Raw genomic sequence first — 21,153 nt, forward strand, 5'->3', positions numbered from 1 at the left:
AGGCAGGAGAGAGCAGGACTCCTGGGTTTATTTCCTGCTGCAGCTGAAAGAGACTTTGGGCAAGTTATCGGGGGGGGGGGGGGGGGCACTGTTCAGCCTTTACATCACCCTTCCCATGCGTAGCCAGCCCAGGCCAGGCGTAGCTGCCAATCCCACCAGCCAACCAATTCAGTGAGGAAACCTGGTTACGTGCCACCTGAAGCCCAAGGCACAGTCTGTACTGTGCCACACATGTGGGGTGGGGCGGGGCAATGCAGGAAGCCCTCACCTGAGAGCCCCATAGAGGCTGGGGGGGAGGCGCCAGGCTGTTCAGAGCACACTGTGTGATTGTTACACGGAACTGCATCCCCAGCTGATCTGCGCTGGCACAGCCCCAACGACGCACCAGCAGGGGCAATTTACGTAGAGAGCCCCTGCTCTTGAACTGCATTTACATTCCTTTGCAGATTATTTGTTATTGGAGCAGGAGGGAAGGGCCTGGGGGTCAGAACTCCTGGGTTCTTTTCTAGCTCTGCTCTGCCACTGACTTCCTGTGTGCTCTTGGGCAACTCACTTCACTTCTCTGTGCCTCAATTTCCCCATCTGTAAAAGGGGGCAGTGTGACCCTGCCTCCCAGACATCTGCAAAGCACATAGGGCAGCTGCAGTTTTAGCCAGCCTTAAGGCCAGCAGGGACCATTGTGATCACCTGCTCGGAGCTGCTGTGGCCTAGCCCAGTGTGAGCCCAGGAGCGGCCCCGGCACCTAACGTCCCCAGCCAGGAGCTTTCCCTCTTCCTGGAGCCGTCTGTCCCTGGAGACCCCCTAGTGAAGGGTGATGGTGTCTGCACAGCGACTGTCAGGCCCTCCGGCCTCATTAACAAGATGCTGAGAAGTTGTTTGGTCTGACTTCTCCGGGCTGGAGTTTCCCACCATGTCTCTTAATTAGCCCCGACAGATTTCAGGAGGTTTTCTCATTAGCGCGCGAGCTCATTCTGTCAGCAGTCGATCCTCCCATCGACCAGGCCTGGGAGCCATTCCAGCTCAGAGCCAGCTGTACGTAGGTAGCCCTGGGAGTTTTCCTTCTACCCGGGGGACCTGCAAAGGCATCCAGCTAAGGTCAGCTGAGCAAGAAGCACTAGAGGTGTGGGGGGTTGATTGAATGTTTCGTGCTGTTGCTCTGATCCACGCACTGGGAAGCGATACCTAGTGGCTACCGCAGGGATCCAAGCTCTATTCCTTGAGAAGGAACATTACGCACAAAATCCTGGCCAGACTCCTACTCAGCAAAGTGCTATCCTTCCCTGTGATTTCTCCTAAATGGGTAGGCAGCTGCCTGCTTAGTCTGTTACTGTCAGCTGTTCAACAGCCCCTGTGCGTCTGCTCTGCCCTCAAGGTAGCTGCATTTCATGGGAGCCAGGGAACCTTGCAGTCACACACAAGGCAAAAAAAAGATGCAGGTGAGCTTCCAGCAAGCAGCCCATGAGTCCGCTAGTGCCTCCCAGACCTTTGGCTCCAGCAGTAGCATTAATACTCTTAGATCCACCGGCCCCAAGTGTGATCCCTGCAGGCGCACCGTTACCGATAGCTATTCCAATGCAGTTCAGAACTAGGCTGCCCGGCCTTGCCTGTGCCTAGGCGAGTGGGGAAGCCCCTAGCACCACTAAGGAAGGGTGGTTTTACTCTAACGTGGCTCGGAGGGGTGCTCGGGGCTGCAGTGACTATGGGGGTCTAGCAATACGAGAGCTGGGGGTGGGGGCAGCAGAGGCAGGGGGAGCACTGGCCACTGGGCTAGGGGAGGCCGGGTGGGTCTAGAACTGTCTGGGGAGAGTGGGGAAACCTGGCCCAGCAGCAGCGCAGCAGGCAGCTGAGGTGTGACCATGGGGGTGCTTAGCAGAGAGGAGATCCTAGAGGTAGACAGGGGCCATGAAGGCTGCTGGAGACCAGGACAGTCATTTGGGGTGGACAGGCCAGAAAGCAGCTGTGCCCATGTCCGACAGCCTGGAGGGGGCTCTGGCGACTTGGGGGCCCTGTGAGCAGACAGGTGATTGGCACAAGGGGCAGTGAGCAGAGCACAGGACCTAGGGCTGCATCAGGTGAAAGACCCCAAGAGGGCTCTGATCTGGGACGAGCCCCTCCAGGGCTCCCCAGCTGGGGGAAGCGGTTTGCTGATGGCTCCATCCTGCCCCTCCTCCTCACCTGTGAGATGTATGAGAGCAAGTCCCAGAACTTGGCGAGCAGCCCCCAGGCCTCCAATGATAAGTTAGCTGGGATCGGCCCATTCCCCACACGTGGGAAGGGCAGGGAATGAAGGCCCAGAGCTTGGCCAACGATGGCAGGAAGGGAGAGTCAGTTGCATCTTCCCCACCTCCCCTTGGGAGGCCTGATCTGATGGAAATGCCCAGGCCACCCGGCCAATCAGCCCCCTGCACCAGGTGAGGTGCCCTGGGATGAGCAGCAGGCACAGCGCTGCCACGACTCCCCTTCCTTGGCTGCTCCTAAGCTCAGCGAGGGCCCCAAAGTTCTCTGCCAGCGGCCAGCCCAGCCCCAGAGCCAGGGCTGTGCAGATGGCCCGATGGGACTGTGCAGTCCCAGAACTGCTGCCCTCCTCCCCGGAGCCCCGAGACCTTTGTCTCTATTTGGGCCATGACAGCAGCCGCTGCATGTCCCCAGCGTGGGGGAGAGCCCCGCCCAAGGGGCTAACAGTGGAACCGGACCGACCCGCCCGGCGGAACTGGCGTCCAGCAGCCTGCAAGCGCCCGCCCGCGGTCAGCCAGCCGGGAATCGAGCCCCACGCCCGGCACTGCTCGTCCTGCCAGCGGCAGGTCCGTTCCTCCCCCCGCCATTGCTGATCCCAGTGATGTGCCAGGCTCCTGTCGGGCACATCCCTGGAAGGGCCTGCCCCTCCCGCACCCTGTAGCCTCCAGGGCTTGCCCTCGCTCAGCTCAACCAAGCCAGATCCCTCGAGCTGCGGAGCCAGTCCCGTGGCCAAATAGGGAAGAATCTGGGAGTCGGCACCACGGTCTCCTCACCCAACTGACCCATCAGCCTCCCCTTATCTCTGGGGTGCTCCAAAAATACTCCTCGCACCCAGCCGCCTGCCCGGCGCACGGCAGCAGGCAGACGCGGTGGCTGGCTCTGTGCTGGCTCAGCCGAGCACAGAGAAGTCCCCCGTCCCTGTGCCTCTTAGCAGCGTACTGCTACATCACAGCTCCCCGGCCTCTTCCTCGGGGCTGACCCTGAGCGTGCTGTGCACACCTGCAGGCCATGCCCTTAATGCACACAGGGACGGAGCCTTTGGGAGCCTTTGGCTGCTCACAGCGGATGACGTTGCAGCGACACAGGGCGCACGCGGAGGCATGAGGACACGGGGGCATGGCGTGTTGTGATCTCCGCCCAGCAGCGAGCTTCCTGGGGGCAGGACGCCGGTGGGAGCCAGGAAGGAGTGCAGGCTGCAGGGGCTATCAGTCAGAAGGGATGCCAGGAATAGCCCTGCAGCAGAGACCACAGGGAGGCTCTGGCGTGGCCAGCCACGGACGGGGGGCTTAGAGCTTTGGTCAGGGGGACTCTCCGTGCTGCAGCCGCTGTCTCGCTGTGAGGAGCTCTGCTTGGAGGAGCCACACACTCCAGGGCCAGCGGAGCCCAGACGAGTCCTGTAGGGGTTCTGAGAGCACAGGATCTGCAGGAGACAGACCAAGCCCCAACAAGCCGCCTGCCTGCTTGGCCATCGGGGATTGTTCACATGGGACCTAATACTGGGAGGTCTTTTCTGTCTCTGACGGAGGATTCTAGGAGTCAGGCCAAGGAAAGCTCTTAGCAGTGAACTCCAGTCCCAAATCTGCAGGCGCCATCCAGGAACACCCCACCCTGGCTGTGAGGGACGTGCTCAGCTATTCCAGTGCCAGCCTCTCCCAGAGGGTGATCTCTTCGGGTACGTCCACACTGCCACCCTAGTTCGAACTAGGGTGGTTAATGTAGGCATTCGAAGTTGCAGATGAAGCCCGGGATTTAAATATCCCAGGCTTCATTTGCATCTTGCCGGGCGCCGCCATTTTTAAATCCCCCTTAGTCCGAACTCTGTGCCCACTGCTACACGCGGCACGGAGTAGGTAGTTCGGATTAGGCTCTCTATTCCGAACTACCGGTACACCTCGTCCATCAGGTCCTTAACAGAAGAGAAACCAAATCAAATCCACTCGACACCAGTGTTTCTTGGCTCCCCTCCCTTTTTCTTTTTGAAAGTCAAGTTGTACAGCTCCAGACAAAGCCCCTTCTCGTTCTGATCCCACAGTGCCCATATGAGAGTGACTCAGGTTAATTCCTTTGCTGGTTACAATGGCTAAGCAGAAATCAGTCACCCCCAGAGGAACTCAGAGCCTCCTAAGACACAGCAGGAAAATGACTGGCCAGGTACTCAGCTGGTGCAAATCGGTGAGGCCACCTGTCACCCATGTACACAGACTGCCAGCTTCCACCCTCACACGCTTACACCAATAATACTCCAGTGACTTCTACCGAGCAACTCTTGATTTATCCTAGAGTAAGTGAGCTCAGAACCAGAGCCGTGACCTGGCTCTGCTGGCAAGGAGTAACTCCACAGCTACAGGAGGGAAAGGGGGAGGGAGAGGAGAGGTACTTGCCCGTCATAAGTGTGCTCAGAATCTGAAATTCTGCTCAGCCCCCCCCCAGCCCACATTTAATGGAATCACTCATCCCAAACACGTCTTCGGAAGCCGCTCTAGGTGAATTGCGGCACTGTGATATAATTACAGGCAGGGTTAGAACAAGAGTCCAACTTCTGCAGAGCAGAAAGAATTGACTTTAATTTGATTTTTGTATCTTTTCCCCTTCTTGGACCAAAAATCCTAAACTAAAACAACTCTGCGCCCACGCCCCGTTACACAAAGTCTGCATCCCATGGATGATAAGGAGCAAATAACCTGCCTCGATCTCCCCCCAAGCAGCCCCTCCCATTCAGCAAGGACCCCTGAGCCACAAATGACACACAGAATCATAGAATCCTAGGGCTGGAAGAGATCTCAGGAGGCCATCGAGTCCAGCCCCCTGCCCAAAGCAGGACCAACCCCGACTCAGTCATCCCAGCCAGGGCTTTGTCGAGCTGAGACTTAAAAACCTCTAGAGATGGAGATTCCACCCCCTCCCTAGGGAACCCAGCCCAGGGCTTCACCACCCCTACTGAAATAGTTTTCCCTAGTATCAAACCTAAACCTCCCCCACTGCAACTTGAGCCCATTGCTCCTTGTTCTGCATCCGTCACTACTGAGAACAGCCTCACGCCAGCCTCTTTGGAACCTCCCTTCAGGAAGTTGAAGGCTGCTCTCAAATCCCCCCTCACTCTTCGCTTCTGCAGAGTTAATAAGCCCAAATCCCTCAGCCTCTCCTCTTAAGTCATGTGCTCCAGCCCCTAATCATTTTTGTTACTTTCGCTGGCCTTTCTCCAATGCGTCCACATCCTTTCTATAATGGGGGGCCCAGAATTGGATGCAATACTCCACGTGGCCTCACCAGCACCGAATAAAGGGGAATAATAACTTCCAGATCTGCTGGCAATGCTCCTCCTAATGCACCCTAATATACCATCCGCCTTCTTGGCTACAAGGACTCACTGTTGACTCTGATCCAGCTCTTCGTCCACTGTAACCCCCAGGTCCTTTTCTGCAGAACTGCTACTTAGCCATTCAGTCCCCAGCCTGTAACAATGCTTGGGATTCTTCCGTCCCAAGGGCAGGACTCTGCACTTGTCCTTGTTGAACCTCATCAGATTTCTTGTGGCCCAATCCTCTAATCTGTCTAAGTCACTCTGGACCCTGTCCCTGCCCCCCAACGTATCTATCTTTTCCCCAAGCTTAGTGTCACCTGCAAACTTGCTGAGGGTGCAATCCATCCCCTCGTCCAGATCATTAATAAAGATGTTGAACAAAACCAGCCCCAGAACCAACCTTTGGGGCACTCCATTTGATATCGACCGCCACCCAGACATCAAGCTGTTGATCACTATCCATTGAGCCCGACAATCTAGTCAGTTTTCTAACCACCTTACAGTCCATGTATCCAATTGACACTTCCTTAACTTGCTGGCAAGAATACTGTGGGAGACCGTATCAAAAGCTTTGCTAAAGTCCAGGTTTATCACATCCATTGACTTTCCCACGTCCACAGAGCCAGGTACCTCATCATAGAAGCAAGACAGATGGTGAATCCCAGTTGATAGTTTCTGATAGTTTCTAAGTTCGCCTTCCTCTGTAGCATGGGGCACAGATCACAGATAGAGGATTCTCTGCATCTTGGGGTCTTCAAAGTATTTGAAGGCTTCAATATCTGAGATATAGGTGAGAGGATTATTCTAAGGGGTGGGTGAGATTTTGTGGCCTGCACTGTGCAGGGGGTCAGACTAGATTATCATAATGGTCCCTTCTGACCTTAAAGTCTATGAGTCTATGATCACTTTCCTCTCTTTCAAGTGCCTCAGAATGGATTCCATGATTTTTCCAGGGACTGAGGTAAGGATGACTGATGTGTAGTTCCCTGGATCGTCCTTATTCCCTTTTTTAAATATGGGCACCACATTTGCCTTTTTCCAATTGTCTGGGACCTCCATGATCTCCACGAGTTTTCCAATATAATGGCCAAAGGCTCTGAAAAGAAAGCTACCAACTCCTTCAGCACCCTTGGATGCATTAGATCTGGCTCCATGGGTTTGTGTGCATCCAGCTTTTCTAAATAGCTCTTAACCTGTTCTTTCTCCACTGAGAGCTGCTCACTTCCTCCCCATGCTGTGTGGCCTAGTGCATTAGTCTGGGAGCTGATCTTGTCTGTGAAGACAGAGGCAAAGAAAGCCTTGAGTACTTCAGCTTTCCCCACATCATCTGTCACTAGATTACCTCCCTCATTCAGCATCTTAGGCTACGTCTAGACTGCAAGTCTCTTTCTTTTACAGCGCATTTGGGGTCCCCCATCTCCTGCACCCCGAAATGGCACAAACAGACTGCACCAGCCGGTGGAATAGAGGAAGTTTATTGCCTCTCCAGGATACAGCACAGCACAGATGGAATCTGGTCCCAGAGCTGGGCTAGGATGCCTCAGGCCCCCTTGAGATGGGGGAGACTGGGCCCCTAAACTCCAGCCCCTTTCTCTAGGCTGTCTCCTCCATGCTCCCAGACAGCCAACCACTAACTAACTCTCTTCCAGCCCTGCCCCCCCAGCCAGGGCAGCATCCACCTTCCTTTGTTCCTCTCCATGTGGGGTGTCTGGCCATACCGGTTGAGAGGCCCCTTTGCATAGTGACTCATCCTGGTATCCACGGCAGCCAGTGGGGGTTACCCCAGAGCCAGCAGCATAGAAACCAGCCAGGTACCCCCACTACGGCTTTTTCGAAAGATAATTTTGAAAAAGCCTCCTTCAAAAAAGAGCGTCTAGACCACAACCAGTACTTTCAAAAAAGCAAGCCGCTTTTTCGAAAGAGCACCCAGGCAGTCTGGACGCTCTCTTTCCAAAAAGGACAGTTTGCATGACATAGCGCCTTTTTCCAAAAGAGAACTTTTGAAAAAAAGCATTATTCCTTGTAAAACGAGGTTCCCATGGTCGAAAAATCTGCTGCAGTCTTTTGATTTACTTTCAAAAGAATGTGGCAGCAGTCTAGACGAAGGGGAAGTTTTTTCGAGAAAAAAGGCCATTTTTTTTCGAAAAAACTCTGTTGTCTTAGAGACTACCAAAAAATATAGAGGGTATCATGAGCTTTTGTGGGCACAACCCACTTCTTCAGATGACTGGCGTTAAGGGGTCCAGTTTCCAAAGAAATCAAGAGAGGGGCTGGGGAGTGGGAAGAGAAGGAAAAAAAGGGGGAAAATTGTCAATTAGAGGATCCTCTAATTGACAATTTTCCCCCTTTTTTTCCTTCTCTTCCCACCCCCTCTCCCTCGATTTATTTGGAAACTGGACCCCTTAACTCCATTCATCTGGTTGTGCCCACGAAAGCTCATGATCCCATCGACATGTTTTGATAGTCTCTAAGATGCTGCTAGACCAGGCCTGCACAACATACGGCCCGAGGGCTGCATGCCGCCTGCAGGGGCTCACTGTGCGGCCCGTGCCAAATACGTTCAATCTGCCGGCCGGGCGGAGGAGCGGAGCGCCGCCGGGGAGGGGGAAGTGCAGCGATTCTCGCTGCCGGGCTGCCTGTGTGCAGCTCTGGCGCGAGGAGGCGGGGCGCGAGCCAGAGGGCAGGACGCCGGCAGATGCCAGGATGCTGGCATGATGTTGTATCGTGATGGCCGGCGACTGCCAGATTCAAAAAGGCTCCGGCAGACCCGCAAATTGGAAGGCAGAAGCCGGGGGGGGGGGGGACGGGCTTGTGCTGAGGGGCGGGGGGCAGGTCAGGAGAAAGGGGAAGGCACCAAAGGGGAGGGTGCAGGAGAGACAAACGCCAGGACAAAAAGTTTTAGCCCACGTGTTCGGTATTTTTGGGGAGAGCATCCCTACTTGCAGCCCGCAGCTGTTTTCTCTGGAGTAATATGGCCTTCGCCGCTTTCCGAGTTGTGCAGGCCTGTGCTAGACAACTCATTATTTGTTAATTTTTTTCAGCTACAGACGAACCCGCTACCCCTCTGAAATGCCCTCATTCAGCAAGGGCCCCACACACTGCCTGATCACCCTCTTAGGTTTCTACAGGCACGTTAGCCCCTTCTTGGCCCCCTTCACATCTCTTGCAAGCTGCAATTCCAGCTGTGCTTTGGCCTTCCTGATTACACCTCTGCATGCTTGAGTAATATCTTTATTTCCTAGTCATCTGTCCAAGTTTCCACTTCTCGTGAGCTTCCTTTTTGTGTTTAAGCTCGCCAAGGATTTCACTGCTAAGCCAAGCTGGTCACCAGCCACATTTGCTTTTCTTACTGTGCATCAGGATGGCTTGTTCCGGTGCCTTCAATACGGCTTCTTTGAAATACTGCCAGCTCTCCTGGACTCCTTTCCCCCTCATGTTACATCCCAGGGGGTCCTGCCCATCAGGTCTCTGAGGGAATCAGAGGCTGCTTTTCTGAAGTCCAAGGTGTGCATGTTGCTGCTCTTTCTTCCTTTGGTCAGATCCTGAACTCGTCCATCTCATGATCACTGCTGCCTAGGTTGCCACCACCATCTACTTCCCCTACTAATTCCTCCGTTTGTGAGCAGCAGGTCAAGCTGCGCATGGGCCCTGGTCGGTTCCTTCAGCACGTGTACCAGGAAGTTGTCCCCAACTTTCTTCAAAAACTTCCTGGATTGTACGTCCCAGGAGAAAGCTGCCAACTGAGTCGTCCTCTGCTCCCTGTTGAGATTCCAGCGGAGAGAACAAAGCCTGAGCTGAGGCCATGCCCAGCTGCTGAGCAAACATGGGAGTAGGGCTGGCAGACACCGACTCTCTTCCCGGCTGTTCCCAGCCTAGCTTGAAGCTCTTCCACACATTCTCAAGCCGAGGCAGGGCTGGGTCCCAAGCCTCCAGAACTCTGGGACCATTCCAACTCAGCCAGTCTGAACCCATTTGGATCTCTGAGCGCAGGGGAGATCCGGGAGGGAGGGATGCATTTTGGAGGAGCTGTGGCTCTGCTGGGGATGGGGCCTGACATGGGCCGAGATCCCCAACGTAGACTAGTTGACTAGTCAATTCCCACCCCACCCCCTGGCTTGCTGCCTCTATCAGATAAAGGCAGCAAAAGGGGCGGGGGAGAGGAGGTACTTCAAAGCGGCAGCGCCACACAGCTGATCCCAGGATCCTGCGATCAGGATCAGCTGTACGGTGCTGCCACACGTGGAGCCCAGGGTCAGTGGGGAGTCCCCAGTGGATCCTGGGCTCCAGGGCGGCATTTCTGTGAAACCCAGGATTAGCTGGGGTGTCCCCAGCTGACCCCAGGTTCTGGGGAAATGCCACACAGAGCCCACAGTCAGCTGACCCCAGGCTCCATGCCGCGCTGCCACTTTGAAATGCACAAGAGTCCCCGCGGGGGCTCTTGTACATTTCAAAGGAGGAATGCGGAAGTCCAGGCTCTGTGGCCATTCTGCTGGGACTCTTCTGGCTGTGGGGACGTGGACATGTGCCCATTAGCAGCAGCTTCCACCCACATCAGCGTGTGCCTGTCACCTGGGATCTTCCTCTCAGTCCCTGGCCCCACAGATCCACAACTGCTGAGAGTTCATGGAGCGACACCAATTCGTGCAGCCGGAGGCTTTGCCCAATTCGATGATTCCGCTTGGCACAACCCGCTCTCTGCACGGGGTGCTGGCTCCCCAACCAGCGGCTTGCTTCCTACTGCTCCTCAGCTGTGATTTGTCATTAAAATCTATTCGCTCGGGGCATCATATACTGTGAACTGAATTTATATTCACCACAGAGCTCTGGCAACCTGCATTTAACTGCATCCCTGAAATAGCCTCTCCCTCCTCCCTGCAAGCAGGCGCTCTCAGAGGCTCCCCGGCAGCCTAGGAGCACAAATTTTATCACCCGTCAGCGGGGCTCACGCTCCTATGTCAAGGCATTTGGGAAGCAAACCCACCTCTGCAGCGTGAAGCAGCAAGGACTGAGAGCCATGCCTGCTCTCCCCTGTCCCGGTGTTCCCCAGACAGGCCCTTCCCCTCCCCACTGCTCCTGCTGCATTACTGGCCGCAGGCTGGTCTGCTCAAAGTCACCACCACTGCCTGCCTCCTTGCCCCCTTCCACTTTCCCCGGGACACACCTGGCCCATCCCTGCAGAGTGCATCCTGCTCCAGACCAGACAGAGGCAGCAGCAGCGTCAGACAGTCTAGGTGTGCACACGGGGCCGCTCAGGACTGACGGGGCTCCCATTGCTGTGTCCAGTTCCACCCCCGCCAGCCCGCCTCCCAGGGGAGAGCAGCAGCACTCCGGCCAGCCTCCCTTGTCCAATCTCCAGCTGAAGCCACCTCCTCTTGCATCTGTGCTCAGAGCAGGGCAAGCATGCAGCTGTCCTGTGCCATGGTGGAGCACCCGTGAAGAAACCCCTGGAAAACTTGGCCACAGTCTGTTCTGCTCAGATGCCAAGGATGGACTGGTGCATGCCAAGACAGCCGCCATTCGTAACGGAGCGCACGGATGAAAACAATCCCATGATCCAGAGTGAAGCGGGAGAGACCCAATGGTATCTGCACAGCCCTAGGGGTTGAGTGACCCTTGTAGGAGACCTGGGCATTTTGCCACTAAAAGGACCAGATCCTCAGGTGGTGTCAACTGAAGTCAGGGTGTCACACTCCTTTGTAGCAGTGAAGATCCAGCCCTCACTATGTGACCTCAGACAAGTCCTTTCACCATGGTGTGCCTCAGTTTCCCCCATCTTTGTCTCTAGGGTACCAATGGCAGCCTGCTGGGAGAATGCTACTGTACAAGGGGAAGGATTTCCTGTAAGCCCAGTCAAGGCAAACATGTATTATGTAAGCGGTTTGAGCTGGCACACAGCACACCCTCAGCTAGGAGCCAGTATTTCCCGTGGACACATTCTGCTTTAATGGGGAAACCTTCTTCCAACACAACGTGCGTTAAAAGAAAAACTAGTTATGTGGGAGAGCTGCTCTCTGATTGGGCAAAGCCGACAACACCGTCCCGCCTGCACCAACTCGCCAGCCCTCTAGCAGCACAGGGACAGCGAATCCATCATGCGTGACTGTGCGTGGGGCAAGAAAGAGCCCTGATGAATGTATTCAGGGCCCCAATTAATCCCTCTTTAAACCGTTCCAATCTGGCAGAGTGGCTGGTGCTGATTGTTGCTAAGAAATGGAAAGGGCAGCAGCAAATGAGCCACTGTCATAGACACACTGCGAAGACAGACTGGAAACTAAGGGACAGCTGACATGCACGGGGGGAGGGGAGCGAGGGCTACGCCTTTGCTTGACTTCCTGAGGATGGATAAAGACAGCCTGAAAGGTCTGCATCTGTCTGTCTGTCCGTCTGTCCGTCTCTGTCAAGGTGTGGGTGTCTGGATTCATGGTCTTTTTTTTTTTTTTAAGCGATCTTTCCCCCGTTCCTTTTTTACATTAGAAATTCAAGTCTTGTCTACCCTGTTTTTCCTGGATGTCTCTATGGACAACCAGAGAGCTGGCAGGATTAAGCCATCAAAGGTACCACTGAGAGGCTGAAGGGTTTTTAACTCAGGATACTGCAGACTCTTTGGGTATGTCTTTTGTTCATTCCTGGTTAACTCAAAGGCCTAGCACACACTGTGGACGGAAGATCTCTCAAGCAAGTAGGGAAAACAAGCTTTTAAAAAGTTCCTCTCCGCAGCAGGCCAGCCAAGAATCCTGCTCCCGCCACCCCAGCTAATCACACTTAAGGACGGGCTCAGCACAGAAATGTACTACTGAAATATTCATTTAAAGATGCTGCCTCTCTCAGTGGGCCTGACGGGACCTCACGTCCTTTCGTGGTTCACTGAGCCAGGTGCCTGGGATGCCACCGAGCGGTGCCCCAGCCTGGGGTGTGAACATGGCCCTTGCCTGGTAACAAGCTCCAAAGGGTGACTCCGTGGCCGGAGGTGTGAAGGCAGGCGAGGAGCAGGCTGCTGTTTCCCTGGATCCCATCACAGAGGCAGGCTGGCAGCTAGAGCCATGTTGCTGGCAGAGCCTGTGCCTGCTACTCCACACCCCTCGGCCAATGCTCTTCCACACCACAGCAACAGCACACTACCAAACTGGGTCCCTGCACAGCTCTGCCGACACTCCTCCCTCCCGACCCACAGAGCTCCCAGCACCCCTCACTCCCTACTGCAACCCCCTGCCTGGTAGCCCCCAGCGTGGCCAGTGCCCCTCCATCCTGACCAACATCCAACCAAGAACACCTCTTGCTTTTCCAGTCCTTTGTCCCCACAGCAATAGCTCTGTCAGCGTCCTTCCTCTTGACTCCCAGCCTCCTGTTGTACCAGCCCTGGACTCCCCACACCAAAAGCTCATGACAACTCCCCCGCTTTTCCAGCCCTGGGCCTGCCCCTCCCCTGGGAGAGCCCATGTGGCTATTTCCCCAGCGGGCTCATGTCCACACTCAGCAGACATCGAACCTGGGTTCCAGAGGCAGAGCTAACGGGGGAGGGGGACGGCCGCTCCCCCACAGCCCTGAGGAGTATCCAGGCACCTTTTTCAACAGGAATTTTCACTCGGGGCTGATGGTGGTCAGGCCAAACCTGAATGGTGCTTGACCCTGTGTGCCAAGCTACGACCCCCAGCATGGGGAGTGGGGCCCTACCCCAGGGGACAGGAACAAGTACTGGCTAATGAGCGCAGACCTCATTGCAAAACCCAGCTCTGCCACCATGGGTTTCAATCACACCTGTAGCAAGCAACAGCAAAAACCTCCAGGCTCATTAACAACGTGTCTGCCCCTTGACACACACAACGCCTGGAAGACAGCGTTATTTAGTGGCTAGAACATCAGGCCGAGAGTCAGGAGACCTGGTTCTAACCACAGCTGGGGGACTTTGAGCAAGTCACTTCATCTCCCTGTGCCACAGTTTCTCTGTATGTAAAATGGGTAGGACGATATTAACCCCCTTTGTAAACCACCTGGCGATCCAGGGATGTCACACTAGGAAGAGCTCAGCCTTGCGTGCACCGATGGGACCATGACATGCACCAGCTGTGTGTTCGCTGAGTATGGGAACAGAGTAGTTTGCCTTGTGAGGATGGGACCCAGGGTGCAGTTCGACCCATCCCTCAGCCAGAGGCTGGTAGAGCGGGGAAGGATGTCTTTTGCCCATGAACAGCTTTCAGGAAAAGTTTGTTTTCATTTTTGCCGATGTTTTCTTCGAAAGCTTGTGGGTATCTTGTCAACAAATTCAGACAGATTTCTTTTTCTCTTTTTGAGAGCTGAAAATGTAAGCTCCTTTACCAGTCGCCTCACCCCAATTTGGGGTTTTGCTGACGCCGTCCCCCCCCAAATGAAACAAAATCCGATTCCCTTTGCAGGTGTTCCTTTCCTTGGAAAGGACACATCCCACCAAACATAACTTGGACAGAACATTTCTGGCCAGTCTAAGCCAGGGACCTGGGTCTCAAATCCCCTCTGTAGCTCTTGATGGCTAAGCCCTGCAAACCTAACTCCCAGCACTGCTGGCATCTCCCCACTGCAGGCCAGAGCAAAATCTCAGGGCTGGAACACAAAGAATGAGCAGACTCCTTATCACCTCCCCAAGGCTTTGCATCTTCAAAGTGCTTTTTGGACATCAGTGAATTACTCTTCACAGCACCCCTGCAAGGCAGGAACTAGCCACACCACCCTTAGGGAGAGAGCAGAAATGGAGGCACAGAGAAGACGCGGGCGGGACTCATCCAGGCCACACAAGAAATCGGTGTCAGGGCTAATAATAGACTCCAGAAGCCCTGAGAGGAGGGATGGGGGGGAAGGGCACACCAACCAAGCGATAGATGCAGCGTATGGGGATACAGATCACAAAACCAACACTGTGTCCTTCCAGGTGTGTGTCCACTGAGCCTTGTTCCACACTCGCTCTTGCAGGAGCTGGAGCCATCCTGATGCTGCTCACAAGGGATGGCTCAGGGCAGGCATTGGCAGAACAGCCACCCATGTAGGTTAGCAGGTGCCCTTCTCTCCACCTGGCAATGCCTGACACACACTGTGACGGCACGTTGGGGGTCCCCCGTCTCCTGCACCCCGAAATGGCACAAACAGACTGCACCAGCCGGTGGAATAGAGGAAGTTTATTGCCTCTCCAGGATACAGCACAGCACAGATGGAATCTGGTCCCAGAGCTGGGCTAGGATGCCTCAGGCCCCCTTGAGTTGGGGGAGACTGGGCCCCTAAACTCCAGCCCCTCTCCCTAGGCTGTCTCCTCCATCCTCACAGACAGCAACTCACTAACTCTCTTCCAGCCCTGCCCCCCAGCCAGGGCAGCATCCACCTTCCTTTGTTCCTCTCCATGGGGGGTGTCTGGCCATACTGGTTTGCATAGTGACTCATCCTGTTTTGCTGGGTTGTGGTACCCACGGCAGCCAGTGGGGGTTACCCCAGAGCCAGCAGCATAGAAACCAGCCAGGTACCCCCACTACGTCACACACACACACGCCCAGGCAACCTCCACAGGGGAAAAAACAACCAGTGGGAAACACCTGCTGTGGGTGCTTGTAATGAAATATCAGAACTTGTGAAGAAGCCTCAGGAGGAAAAGCTCTTTCCATGCCACGGGGAGAAGGGGAGCTGGGTGTGGCTGGCCCAGATCCCTGCTTGGGGAATCATAGCAGCCCCAAAGCCAATGGGACAGTACCTGTTTACACCCACAACGACCTGCCTCACTCATTCTCTCCGCAACACACATTTTTCCTTCTGGAACAGAAAGCAGCAAAGGAAAACAAGGCTGGGCTCCCTTTCTTACGGCCAGGAGGGATAAAGCTGCTCCGTGAGTGCATAACACTCAGGGGACCCAGGCTCAGGACACAGCCCCACAGATAAGCCTCCCCACGTATTCCCTGCATGCCAGGTATGAGACTAAAGGCACTGGGGCCAAACTGCCTCTCTGCTCATTGGTGTAAATCACAAACAGCTGGGCCCCGTTCGCTCATTTCCCCAATGTCAATCAGAATGTCCGGTGGAGTTACACCAGCTGACAGAAATCCAAGGTAACGCCACTGCTCTGGATTTACACCCGTGTTTGACTGAGACTGGAAACTGGCCCATACATCAGCAGGCACCTCACACAGACACCGCTCCGCTGGCACATGGTGCACTTTGCCCAGAGGATCATTTGGGGCCCCACCTCTCCCTCGCCCCTGTGGGAGGGGGCTGGGGCTGAAATCTCCAAGAGGGGTTCCCTTGTGATGTCCCCTCCTGGCAGCCCCACCCCCACAAGGAGAGGATTCCCAGGGTGCACTGTCTTTGCTGGAAGGGACCTAAATCACTTAAAAAGCCTGGCCCACGTGCCCCCTGCCCAGCACAGGGCAATGCACTTCCCCCCTCTTCTGCCAGGTCTCCAACGCCTCCTTTGGGGGGAGCTGAGCCCCGCCACGTGTGCAGGTCTCTGCACAAAGAACTCAGGAGCAACCGGGGAGGAATCGGTTGACTGAGTAAGGACTGCAGGGTGGGATGTGTACGTAACCCCCCACTCCAGTCACCCCACCCGATCTAGGCCAATTCAGGGGTCTGGGCTGCAAGCCAGGTGACTGCTCCTCCCGCAAAGAAACTCCTCCTATGCCCCTGCCTTGGAAGGTGGGAGTGGAACAGCCCGGGGTGCCTGGCCCCTCTGCAGCCAGCCCGCGGGGTGTGCTCGCAGGCGCCCAGAGGAAGCAAACACAGAGGGGCTTAGGGTGCAGCTCTGCTGCAGCAATGGATTCAACTCTGACAGCTGCACTCTGGAGCAACCATTTCCCCCAGCAGGGGCTGGCATCGGGCAACCAGCCCAGGACTGCCCATGTGCCGGAGGAACCCCACGCTACGCATTCCTCAGGCACCACACACAGACACACACACACATAGTAAGACACACACACAGACACACAACCAGCGACAGAAACAGGGACACACTCACACAGCCACAGTGAGACACACACAGACACACAACCAGCGACAGAAACAGGGACACACTCACACAGCCACAGTGAGACACACACAGACACACAACCAGCGACAGAAACAGGGACACACTCACACAGCCACAGTGAGACACACACAGACACACAACCAGCGACAGAAACAGGGACACGCTCACACACCCACAGTGAGACACACACAGACACACAACCAGCGACAGAAACAGGGACACACTCACACAGCCACAGCCGGCGACACACACCCACAGTGAGACACACACAGACACACAACCAGCGACAGAAACAGGGACACACTCACACAGCCACAGCCAGCGACACACACCCACAGTGAGACACACACAGATACACAACCAGCGACAAACAGGGACACACTCACACAGCCACAGTGAGACACACACAGATACACAACCAGCGACAGAAACAGGGACACACTCACACAGCCACAGTGAGACACACACAGATACACAACCAGCGACAGAAACAGGGACACACTCACACACCCACAGTGAGACACACACAGACACACAACCAGCGACAGAAACAGGGACACACTCACACACCCACAGTGAGACACACACAGACACACAACCAGCGACAGAAACAGGGACACACTCACACCCCCCCAGTGAGACACACAGAGACACACAACCAGCGACAGAAACACACACAACGAGCGACACAACCGCCAGATGGGACACACACGTGCCCGGCGCCCGCCGGGAGCAGCGGCCCGGGACCCCCGGCACCAGGCGCGCCGAGAGCCACGAACCGAAGTGCCCCCGCTCCCAGCCCAGGCGACCCGCGGCCCGGCTCACACCCCGCGCCCATCCCCGCGGCGCCGGGGCTGCCCGTACCTGCAGGACACGGTGAGCTCCACCTTGGTGGCCGGGATGCTGCCCGCGAGGGGGTCGAAGTCGCTCACCGAGGCCATGTCGCTCCCCTTGTCCATCGCCTCCTCCATGGGCGCCAGCCCCGGGGCCTCCGGCTCACAGCGCGGGCGCGGCGGGGCGCTCGCAGCCGGGCATGGCCAGCGCCGGGCGCAGCCGGCTCCTCGCTCCGCCTGCACCAGCGCCCGGCCGGCTGCTGCCGAGCCAGGCTCCGCCCCGGGCGCTGCCCCCCAGCCCCCCGGAGCGCGTGGGGCGGAGCCTGGCCGCGTGCGCGTGGGGCTGGGGAGTGTGGGTGCGGGTGTGCGCGCGAGCCTTGCGGGGCTGCCTCTGCGGGGTCTCTGGGGGGCTGCCTGGGCTTGGCGTTGCTCGGGTCCCGCGCACACGCGTGGGGGCCCTGTGCCAGTGGCTGTGCGGGGCAGGGTGTGCCGCTGGGTGTGTTGTCGTGGTGTGCCCGGTGGGGGTCTGTATGGCTCGGGGCGGGGCGGCGCCTGGAAATGTCATCTTGTGGGGTGTAAGTGGCATGACACTGGGTGTGTGTTTGGGGGCTGTGTGCATTGTGTGTGTTGGGGGGGGTGGCTGTGTGTGTTTGGGGGCTGTGTGCATTGTGTGTGTTTGGGGGGGTGGCTGTGTGTGTTTGGGGGCTGTGTGCATTGTGTGTGTTTGGGGGGGGTGATGTCAGTGGGGAGGGTGGATGTGCTGTGTGTGTTTGCCAGAGGTATGTTATCTATGAGGGAGGAGTGGGCTGTGTATATGTCACATCTGTTGTGAGTCTATGCTTATGCTGAGAGACCGGAAGCAAGGTGTGTTACGCCAGCCCATCAGAAAACAGGGCCTGGCCTCCCACCCCAGTCTGGGGAAGCAGCATCGAACACAGTCCTCATGCAGGGCCTGTAAACTGAGGGTGCCCCCGCACTCAGGCTCCCTAGAGCTGCACTGGGACAGACAAGCCACCCCAGGGACTGCTAGGAACAGCCAAGCTAGTCCAGCAAATCTCCGCACTGAGTCAGACCCGGTGTATGAATCACTGGGGCAGGCCGATGTGCCTGCTTTCCTGAGTTGCCCACACTGGTGCAAGTAGGGCTGGGGCAGCGAGAAACCACTCCAGCTAACATCCCAGTAATGCTAATGGAGTATGTGGCAGGGGAGTGGGCCAAACTCAGCTGGTGGAAGTAGCTGTAACCCCAGAAATACAGTGGAGCGACACTGAATGACATCAGCTGAGGTTCTGCTCCACTGTTTTAATGGAACAACCCCATAGTGGGGCTGGCACACTGGGGTGCCTGGGCCAGCCCCTAAAAGCACTTGCTCCCCCGAGTAGCATTCAGAGTCAGTGGGGCTGTTCGCATAAGGGAGAGCAGCTGTCTTTTCTAAAGGCAATAACATTTTATGGGCCTGATCCTGCCTGATTCTCCTCTCACTGTGGTGTAACGCCTTTGATTTTAGTGCTGTAACTCCAGATTTACACCTGGGGTGGAACCATTCACGGGGGCAGGGGCTGCAGGATCGGGTACCATGTGGATTGATGTACCTTATACATCAATCAAACACCCTATGAAACTCTAGGATATTTAGGGTGTTTGATTCCTTTGCCTGAGAAGAAGCATTGCTGAGAACAGCAGTAGCATCTCTCTCTCTGGTTCACAGAAGCTCAGTTTCTCTGTACTCCACCAGATGTCACAACAACCAACCTATCGTGGGGAGCCAGTCTGGCTGAGCAGGTTGAAAGAGTGGGGAAAGTTGTAAAGAACAGTCTCTTGGATGGAAGGTAGCTGAGTCCAGAGTGCTCCACCTGGCAGCTGAACACAAAGCTGTGTCAGGCAAACACAGGTATGTCTGTAAATAGACAGGCTAAATCCCCTGCTGGAGTGAGCATCATGACATGAGAGTTTCCGATAGCAGAGTCTCAGAGGGGGAGCCGTGTTAGTCTGAATTTGCAAAAGCGGCGAGGAGTCCAGTGGTGCCTTATAGACTAACTGGAGTGTCGGAGCATAAGTACGTGCATCTGACGAAGGGGGTCTTTGCCCACCAAAGCTCATGCTCCGACACGTCACTTAGTCTCTAAGGCGCCGCAGGACTCCTCGCCGCTTTTCCAATAGCAGAAAATCTTCTAGCCCCAACCCTGGTGGTGTCTAAATTCCTCTTTGGGGTGAGTGGGAGTCTCTGTGGCCACAGTCCAGGCCTGTCACTGGAACGGTCTTGTTCACACGTAGACATGGAGGGAAAGAAAATTACAAACCACGTATGGCTGGGTGTTGCCCTACCCTGGCCCTTTAAGGGGCCAAGGAGCTGGAGGGAGGAGAGCCCAGCTGAGGGCAATAAGAACAGCTCCTGGGAGGAGAGAGACCTGCCTGCTGCTCTGGAGGAGAGAGCAGTTAAGGCCTGACAGCCAGGGAAGAAGGAGGCTTAGGTAGCAGGAACCCAGGCTATGTGGCCTGAGGCCCAGTGCTGCACAGGAGGCAGTCATGAAGGTCTGGGGCAAGCAATGGAGGCAGTCCTAAAGGGCCGGGCTGCATAGGAGGCAGCCACAGCTAGCAAGGAGGTAGCTGGGGGAGGCTGAGCCAGGGAAACCCCAGGCCATAAGTCTGGGAGGCAACCGGGCAGGCAGAGGCGTGCCTGTGGGCAGGGAGTAGGGCCTAGAGATCCTGCGGCCTGCCCAGAGGGGCTGGCAGGGAGCCTGAGGCCAGGATGGCGTGAGGCGAATTAGGAGTACCCAAGGAGAAGAACTGGGGGTCCCCTGAGTGTCGGGAAAACCCTGGAGGAGAAGTGGGCCGTAACAATGTGGACTATCCTCCCCCGGAAGGGGGGTGTGGAGCAGCCGGGGAGTGGTCACTGCTGGAGGGTGGTGCCCTGAAGCCACCACCCCACCCAAATGGGGCATGTCCGAGCAGCCAGTTACTTCCCCCAACCGGCCACCCTGGAGGGAAGAGCCGGGAAAAAAGTGAGCAACCCTCTACGCAAGGTTAAAGACACTCAGGGGTAGAGGGTGGAAAGGCAGAAGCTCAGATGAGGCAAGCAGCAGAAAGTCTGATTAATAACAGTAATAATGAGGATTTTCTGTCTGATAAGTGTCTGGAGAAGATGGTCTGATAAGTAGAGCTCTGAGTGAATACACCATTGTTATTTGCATCTTCATCTGTAAAAATGATCCACAAATATCTGCATCCCCATCTGTGGCTGTTGATACCCACAGAAATAAAGCCGATATCTGCAGGTTTGCAGGATTCTAGATCCAAAATGTGTATCCCCATTATGGATGTAGATCAGGGGTGTCCAAACTTTTTTCAAAGAGGGCCAGATTTGATGAAGTGAACATGCGTGAGGGCCGACCATTTTGCCTGACATTCTTTGAACCATTAAAATTAAACGCAAATTAACTATTTTATGCAAAGTTTATTGCAAACGGCATACTTTTCATTTCGTCACATGGATGACAAATCTAAACAGGTGTTAAATCACTCTGCCTTTCATATCTGAAGGCCAGATGAAAAAAAATCCAGGAAGCTGAAATATATGTCAGGAACATTGTAAAGTACATTACATATTATTGGTAATAAAGGTTGTCTGTCAACTTTTAAGTTCAAAAAATATGAACAGGAACATAACACCAAGTATACATGTTGTGTCCAAATATATTTATAACTGATTTAGACCAACTGACATTAACTGAGATTTTACAATGTATTCATCTCAATACATATGGATTCGTTGGGGGCCATAAAAGATAGATATTGCCAAATTACCTGTG

The 21,153-nt window shown here is 55.4% G+C and overlaps 1 protein-coding gene across 1 annotated transcript in view; it reads right to left on the reverse strand.

Moving 5' to 3' along the window:
- Positions 1–17,616, reverse strand: part of CPNE5 (copine 5) — a 173,078-nt gene extending 155,462 nt beyond the window's left edge. Inside the window, exon 1 of the mRNA XM_075910080.1 lies at positions 17,376–17,616. Coding sequence (XP_075766195.1) covers positions 17,376–17,482 — 107 coding nt within the window. The 5' untranslated portion in view covers positions 17,483–17,616. The remainder of the gene's footprint in view (positions 1–17,375) is intronic.
- Positions 17,617–21,153: the final 3,537 nt, after the last annotated feature.

This window comes from Pelodiscus sinensis, chromosome 27 (genome assembly GCF_049634645.1).
Source record: "Pelodiscus sinensis isolate JC-2024 chromosome 27, ASM4963464v1, whole genome shotgun sequence".
NCBI classification, from domain to species: Eukaryota; Metazoa; Chordata; order Testudines; family Trionychidae; genus Pelodiscus; species Pelodiscus sinensis.